Source organism: Zootoca vivipara, chromosome 9 (assembly GCF_965207765.1).
Source record: "Zootoca vivipara chromosome 9, rZooViv2.hap1.1, whole genome shotgun sequence".
NCBI lineage: Eukaryota > Metazoa > Chordata > Lepidosauria > Squamata > Lacertidae > Zootoca > Zootoca vivipara.
In genome coordinates, this window is record NC_142592.1 from 66,868,493 (window position 1) to 66,876,868 (window position 8,376).

The 8,376-nt window shown below is 49.2% G+C and overlaps 1 protein-coding gene across 1 annotated transcript in view; it reads left to right on the forward strand.

Annotated features, from left to right (window-relative positions):
• The window catches only part of LOC118091532 (uncharacterized), a 183,929-nt gene that overhangs the window by 172,992 nt on the left and 2,561 nt on the right, over positions 1-8,376 (forward strand). The window contains exons 82-84 of the mRNA XM_088651913.1: positions 1,671-1,748; positions 4,779-4,832; positions 7,918-7,966. Of these exons, the coding sequence (XP_088508039.1) occupies positions 1,671-1,748; positions 4,779-4,832; positions 7,918-7,966 (181 nt within the window). The remainder of the gene's footprint in view (positions 1-1,670; positions 1,749-4,778; positions 4,833-7,917; positions 7,967-8,376) is intronic.

The window sequence follows — 8,376 nt, forward strand, 5'->3', positions numbered from 1 at the left end:
TATGGAGGAGAGCATGCAGGGGGGAGCTGTAGCCATCAAAGGGCAAAGAGTCCTCATGCTGGCAGTTTCTTGATCTTGTGGCAGGTAGCAGAGAGAACGGAGAAGCACCTTTTTCTCCTGTGTAGGATAGCCAAATGCCCTTTTCTGCAACGCAGGTAGGAGCATGTTTGTGTGGTTCTTTCCATTGCAGAACCAAAGGCAAAAAAAATCTAGGCTAACGGGCTCATCTACGGATGGGAAACAACCACTCATTACAGCAGTGATGGGCAACCTTTTGAGCTTGGTGTGTCAAAATTCGCCAAAAAAACCGAGCATAACTCGGGTGGTGTGTCACTTGGAGAAAAAAACCATAATTTCGCGATATTTATAGTTTAAATAACAAAAATGTATAACGTAATTGTAATATATAACTGTATTTAATAAACCAAAAACTAATTGTTTAACCAAACCAAACAAAAAACCCCTTATTTATCACAAAGTGCCCAGAGTTGTTGAGCTTTTTGGGGGGAGCTGCTAACCAAAGTTTGGGAGGTTTTTTGGGGGGGTGCAAAAGTTGCTTTGCTTTTTTGGGGGGATGCCCCAAAGCTGCTGTGCTTTTGGGGGGGGGAGAGAGAACAGAAATAAATGACGAATAATACCTTCGCTGGAACTAACACGCAGCACCGACATAGTCTGCCAAAGCGCCAAAAAACCAGCACAGAACGGGTTAAAAAACGAACGCTGTTACACCCAATCATAGCCTGCCAAAGCGCCAGAAAAAACAGCACAGAAAGGGTTAAAAACCAATCTCTGGCTACCAGCAACAGGGGAGACAAGGAGCGGGAGAACAAATGGGGGGGGGACAACAACAGTGCGAATGGGACGATGGGGCACGTGCCAGCAGTGAGGGCTCTGCGTGTCACATCTGACACGTGTGTCATAGGTTCGCCATCACTGCATTATAGTCACCAACCAATTCTGCAGAAAAATAAATGGTCTCACTCGTTGCAACAGTTAAAAACAGATGCATTAGATATAATTCTTGCCCTGCTCAAAAAGGCAGCAAAAAAAAAATATCTCCTGATCTGCACTGAGGTCAGAATTTATTTATTTTTTTGCCAATCCTTGGAAAAATGAGAAAGCCTGCCACTGCTCCGCCCTTTTCAGCCATCTTCCGGTTCTGGGAGGCAGGGGGAGAGGGGAGCTGGTCGCAGCAGGAGGGGAAGACATCCATGCCTCTTCTCCAGCCTATCTCATCTTTGCCTCTTGGCTGCCCTCTTACCAGCTTCAGCTTCTACCTCTGAGTTTGGATTGCTCTCTGCCACAGCCTCTTCCTGCTCACTAAACCCTGTTGCCTCTTCAGCTTCCAACACAACCTCTTCCTAGTCTTCTCCCTCTGACCACTCGTCATCGTCCCACCACCGCTCCCCATTGGCCACAGGGGCTGCCGATGACAGTAGCTGGAGTCCATATAACCTCTGTAGGGTGTTGCCTTGTCTACCCCTGGGATGAGTGGTCTGGTAGGTCCACTGTTCATCAACTGTCTTCTGCCAATGTTCACACCTCCCAGCATTGGGCTGTGGACATCTCCCTCGAAGGACCTTGACTAGTCAAAGTTACAGATGGGTGGGACCTTTGGGCAATGCCTGTGCTTAAAGGAGACGCTATAGGACTGCCTTTTCTGTTTCCAGGGCGAGAGGGGTAGAAGAGGAAGGCAAAAGCTTTGTCTCAGGGGACCCCCGGGAACTCCTGGCAACAAAGGAAAAGTGGTGAGTATTCTGAGGATGAAACAGAAGGCAGAGCCCTGCCAGACCCAAGTCCTACGAAACAGAAAACAGAGTGTTGGATAGGATGATGTGAAGGCCATACAGGTGTTTGTGTTCCAGACTGTCGTTATTTTGGGGTGAGAGTCATTCCCGTACCAGCCAATCCGGGTTGCCCAATTAAAGGGCATCATTAAACTGTGGAACTCACTTCCACAGGAGGCTGTGTGATCACCCCTGGAAAGTGGGGGATAATGCTTGCTTGACGTCACCTGACCTCTCCACAAGGATGAATGCTCATTGAACAGGTCGTCCGGAAGCAAGCTTAGTTGGAGCACATCAGCTGTGCAGTCCTTGCCGACGTGGCAACCTCCAGGTTTATTTAATCCAGCTCCCATCCTTCCCAGCCAGGCAAATGTACTTGGGGTGTGGTCTGGGGAGAGGGGTGTGGCTGGGGAGATTTCCAAGGGCCAGGCAGAGAGGCCTGGAGGGCCACATCTGGACTTCCCAAACTCTGGAAGACCTGTTTTCCGAAGGGCTGTCATTTCAGAATTCTTCCCAATCCACCTTTGCAACATGGCTTTTGCCTCTCCTTGCCTAGTGGTTCTTCTTCTGAATGGACTGCTGCAAGGACAGCTAATCCTGAGTCACAGCCTTGCTTATTTCCTGCAGGCAGCTGTCACTTGCTTCCCCCCCCCCCACCTCGCCCCTTAACAGCTTTCTGCCAGTGTCCCATCTGCGACTGATGAGATTTGCGTCGGAGCTCTGAGCACCGTAAGCGAGAGCAGATTCAGAATAATGGACCACCACGGCCTGCCCGTGGCCCTCAGGGGCATCATGTTGCTATTTCTAAACCACAAACCTGGTTAGAATTAGTTGCAGAACCATTCTCCAATCGATCATGCCCATCGTTGATATCTAATCTGCAAGGGGAAGGGTTTATAGAGAACAGCCCCCCCCCCCCCAAATAGAAGCAGCCCATCTCCAAGCAGTCATGAAAGTGAAGGGGCGGATGAGGAAAGTCAGGAGACGGAAAGGGAGTGCCAGACCTCTGGCAACATCCAGGAGCCCCTGCTCCACAGGCAGGAAGAGAGGGAGAGGGAAAGGGAGGAGAGGAATCAGGCAGACCGCAGACCCTTCCCCCCCGACTCCAGAATTGAGGAGGAGGAGAAAGGGGAGGAGATTCACTGTCCCGAGGCTTTTATGTTGGTCCCAATCGCGGAAGGGGGCAGTGCCGGATTCTGATTCGGAATGAGGAGACATGAAACCAGTAGCTCGCTACACTGTAAATAAAGTGCACTAATAAAGACTTCTGAAAGACAAGCATGTGGAAGGTCGTTACTCGGGAGTAGTCACAACAACCCTGACATAATCCTTTCTCCTTCCTATCTTCTTCTTTGAGCCTGTTTTGATGTGTTTTCCTGTTCGTTGGGGCTCCTTCACTGCTGGCAGGGTTCTCTTAATACCGTATTTTCCCGTGTATAAGACTAGGTTTTTCCCCCTTTAAAAAAATGTCAAAAATTAGGGGGCATCTTATACATGGATACATCTCCCCCCCCCCCATTTTCTTAAATCTGAGTCCCCAAAAATAGTCTTATATAAGTTGGCGTCTTAAAGACGGAAAAATATGGTATATGACATTGCTAACCTCTGTAATGCCCAAGGCAGCAATTTGATCCTTTCTTTGTATACAAATACTTCACAACAATGAAATGGGGGAAAATCTCAGGGAGGCCAGCCCTGAAGAACTGCTGCCAGTCAGTGTGGACAGTACTGAGCTAGTCTTTCATTGTAGTTCTGTGGGAGTTTAGTGTTGATTCAGGGTTCAGTGCCAGGATACCTGGGCTGCAGGAAGCAAGGAGGGTGCATCAGCTCAGCAATGAAGAAACACTGAGGATCTGATATCTTGGGTGCTTGCAATACATTGTTGTGGGATAAGCAGCATGCTTAAATCTAATTAATACATGAAAGGGTTAAGACCATAGAGTAAGCTGTCCTGCCAGGCTTAGCTCGGTCACTCCCCCTCACCTTGGGAGGAAGGTAATCAAGCATATTGTTCCCCTTCAGTCTATGTGATAAACTCAGCGTGTGAAGAGGTTTGAGATGGTTGCTGCAGCTCAGATTGCATGGCTCTTACAAGCCATTTTTTAGGCTCTTACAAGCCATAATTTAGGAATTTCACCACTGTAACTAAGCCATGTTGACTGCCTGTGTTTTTCTGACTGATGTATGGGAAAACACATTAACTCATGGGCGTAGGCAGGGGGGCAGGAGGGGGCAATTGCCCCCCCTAGAAGCAGGGCCGCTGGCCAGCCTGCCCCACTGCCCGGTGCCGTCTCCCTTCTCCCTGGCTGGCTGTGGGGCGGGCGGAGGGAAAGCACCAGAGCCGCGCAAAGCGTTTGGCTGGCTTTCCCTCCCTCCGCCCCACAGCCAGCAAGGGAGAAGGCCGGCTTTCCCTCCACCTGCCCCAGCGATTGCAGAGGGGGAGGAGGGGATCGGAGCAGCCCGATTTCGGGCTGATCCTGGCTCCCCCTCGCCCCTGCCGATCGCAGAGGGGGAGGAGGGAGTCGGAGCAGCCCGATTTCGGGCTGATCCTGGCTCCCCCTCGCCCCTGCCGATCGCGGAGGGGGAGGAGGGAGTCGGAGCAGCCCGATTTCGGGCTGATCCTGGCTCCCCCTCGCCCCTGCCGATCGCGGAGGGGGAGGAGGGAGTCGGAGCAGCCCGAAATCGGGCTGCTCCGATGTGGCCCTGCCCTTGGCCCCGCCCCTTGGCCCACCTGATTTTCATCCTGGCTACGCCCCTGCATTAACTCAATCTTTGAAGAGTTTGTAAGCAAAACATTTTAAATTTGCCAATTGTGTGGTCTTTTTTATGCTAAGGGAAGAGGGGAACTTTGAAAGGAACTTACAGTAGAAGGACAAGTTTTTAAAAATCTAACAGCCTGTATTTCTGCTCTTTACTTTCCTGCATATTTTGTGGTTTTCAATCTCTGCCGCGGTTCTCTCACCAGCATTAGTGCATCTGTCTTTTCAACAGGGGGAGGATGGCCCAGCTGGTCGGAAAGGAGAAAAGGGAGATCCTGGACTTTCTGTAAGTGGCTTATTCATAGATTCATGACTATTTGGGGCCATCTGTCCATGATTCTTTAGCTGTGATTCCTGCATTGCAAAGGGGGGGGGGTGGACTAAAAGACCCTTTGGCTCCCTTCCAACCCCACACTTCTCTGATTCTGTGATTGATTCCAATTTCGCAAGATCCTCCAAAACCCTCAGGAAATGAGCAAGAAGTTTGGTAATAATCATAATCACAATTTATTATTTATACCCTGCCTATCTGGCTGAGTTTCCCCAGCCACTCTGGGCGGCTCCCAATCGAGTGTTAAAAACAATACAGCATTAAATATTAAAAACTTCCCTAAACAGGGCTGCCTTCAGGTGTCTTTTAAAAATAGGATAGCTGCTTATTTCCTTGACATCTGACGGGAGGCTGTTCCACAGGGTGGGTGCCACCACCGAGAAGACCCTCTGGTAAAGGGGCAAGCTGGGAAGGGACTTTGTTTGGCTGCTCCAGAGGGATGTCTCTCCCCCCCCCTTCCTTTCCTTCTGATTGCCTTTAGTGGGGCAGAAGCTCAGTATGTGGGGTGGAACAGGAAAGGAGGCTTGTGGGTAATGAGGAACCAGGGGTGGGAGCTCACATGCAGGGCCAGATTTAGGTTTGATGAGGCCCTAAGCTCCTGAAGGTGATGGGGCCCTTGATATGTCCAGCTGTCCTTTGTCAACAACAAACTGTCACTGTTTTTTGTGTGGAATATATGCTATGTGGTAATTTATGGACCTAAAAGGTATCCAAAGGACGCGGGTGGCACTGCGGTCTAAACCACAGAGCCTAGGGCGTGCCGATCGGAAGGTTGGCGGTTCGAATCCCCGCGACGGGGTGAGCTCCCGTTGTTCAGTCCCAGCTCCTGCCAACCTAGCAGTTCGAAAGCACGTCAAAGTGCAAGTAGATAAATAGGCGGGAAGGTAAACAGCGTTTCCGTGCGCTGCTCTGGTTCACCAGAAGCGGCTTAGTCATGCTAGCCACATGACCTGGAAGTTGTCTGCGGACAAACACCGGCTCCCTCAGCCTGTAAAGCGAGATGAGCGCCGCAACCCCAGAGTCGTCTGCGACTGGACTTAACTGTCAGGGGTCCTTTACCTTTATCTTTAATAGGTATCTAAAGCAATTTGCTCCTGTTGCCATGCAACCAGTCCATGCAGAATGTAGGCACCCTATATATAGAAATGAGCAAAGCAGTGATATTTGAGGGAGCAGGTTTAGCAGGCGGGGCCCATGACTTACATCATAGGAGCCTACCCAACACAAAACACTGTTGCTGTATGTAGATTTTATTTTATTTGTTTTTTATCTTATATTTTGGAATGTACAACCAGTTTTTATTTCCTTTAAAAAAATTTTGGGGGGGCGCCCAAGAGAGTGGGGCCCTAAGCTATAGCTTGTGTAGCTTATACCAGGGATTCCCAACAAAATTTTCTCGAGGACCCCTCATCGAGCCACTATTGTGACGAGGACCCCCGTTAATTCCTAATCCTAAAATTAAAAAGTGAGAGCCAAATTAAGAGTTTTTTTATTTTTTATATTTATACGTTTTTTTACAGTTACAACAGAGTACTCCATCAGTATACAGTTAGTTTTAATTTTCAGTTCTTAATGAGATGAACCAGTTTTTAACCCACGGTCCATTTTTAACTACGCAAACTGTAGCTTCCGCGAAAAACAACGCTTTGTTTACAAACACTACTGTTTTGCAAAGAGGCAGCGCGCGCCAGGGAGGAGGGAGGGGAATGGAGAAGACAGGGTACCTGCGCAGTAGCGCACAAATGAAGCCGACGCGCGCAAAGCATCTTGGGGAGGTGAGCGTTAGTAGAATGTGCACACTGCCTCTTTGCAAAAGCGCCACCTAATGGCATACAGCAGAACTACTGCCTCTATCTAATTCTAGTTTTGCGCTAGACTCTGCTCATGCAGGAAGCAGCCAAAACAAAAAATCTGTTATCATACGAAATATATTTAATATATTTTTTATTCTAATAGCATCTTGCGGACCCCTCTGGCATAGCTTGCGGACCCCTGGGGGTCCCCGGACCACCTGTTGGGAACCACTGGCTTATACGTAAATCCATCAGTGCTCACATGTCTGGGGTAGGAATTTGGCTTGGAAATAAGCCAAAACCATTTCCCATTTTGCCAGGGGGTGGGGTAGAACAGCTTGGCCTGTTTCTGAGAACGTCTTATTTGAGCCGGGGGGGGGGTGTCACGTGACATCCCTAACGAGCACCAGAAAGGACGAATGGGGTAGAATCTAGGGGCAGGAAAAGAAATCCAGTTGCTTGCGCTGAAAAGTAAACTTACCTAATTCACACTTTCTGAAGCAAGGCACAAACCACAGCACACACATCAGTTCGAAATTTTGAAGTGCAGTTCTCCAGCCACATTCTGAGCACAAATGTGCATATCCCAGAGTAAGGTGTTCACATAAATTCATATATTATTTGGAATAACATAGAGAGACATGTTGTTGTTGTTTAGTCGTTTAGTCGTTTAGTCGTGTCTGACTCTTGGTGACCCCCTGGACCAGAGCACGCCAGGCACTCCTGTCTTGCACTGCCTCCCGCAGTTTGGTCAGACTCATGTTGGTGGCTTCAAGAACACTGTCCAGCCATCTCGTCCTCTGTCGTCCCCTTCTCCTAGTGCCCTCAATCTTTCCCAGCATCAGGGTCTTTTCCAGGGAGTCTTCTCTTATTGGAGCCTCAGCTTCAGGATCTGTCCTTCCAGTGAGCACTCAGGGCTGATTTCCTTCAGAATGGAGAGGTTTGATCTTCTTGCAGTCCATGGGACTCTCAAGAGTCTCCTCCAGCACCATATTTAGGGGAAAATGCTTTGCAAAACTAGAATGCTGAATAATTTTCCTGGTTCTTATCTATATATATATTATATAAAAGCATAAACTAATATGGGGAATCCAACTTAAGACAGGAAAACCAAAAAACTGAGAGAAGCTTAAACTGCCATGTTTGCCCACCTGGCAGAATCTACTTTGAGTGCAAGGCAAGAGTGAACTGGGAAGTAGAGTTTGCAGGATTCTAACCTCCGCATTTCTGCTTTGTTGCGGCCACAGGTGGGAGACGTAAAGGACATTGTCAGGAGCGAGATGAGCGACAAAGATGGTGAGCATAGCCAAAGCAGCACCCCACCCCCACCCCACCCCAGTATTGAGACTGGCAGCCCCTGAGACTCCTCTACTGTAAATTGGATCAATTTGAATGCTGGCACAGTCTTGCCTGTCAAAGCAAATTTCACCCCATTAGCTGCAAACCGGGCTGTTTTGCCAAGCCAGCTGCCTAGATGAATCCCAGCTCTTGCTGGGCACGAGGTCTTCGCGGCGACCGTGACCTTCGTTGTGGACGGTCGTGACTTATCTCCATAGCTGCAGTTTGCAAATTCCTGCTCCCTGTGGGGTCGGAGCAACAAATCCCTCTATTTTCACGCCGGTCCCTCTGTTTATGGCTTTTGGCTCTCTAGTGAAGAGGTAGGGAACCTCAGACCTGAGGAATGAATGCGGCCCTCCGGACATCTC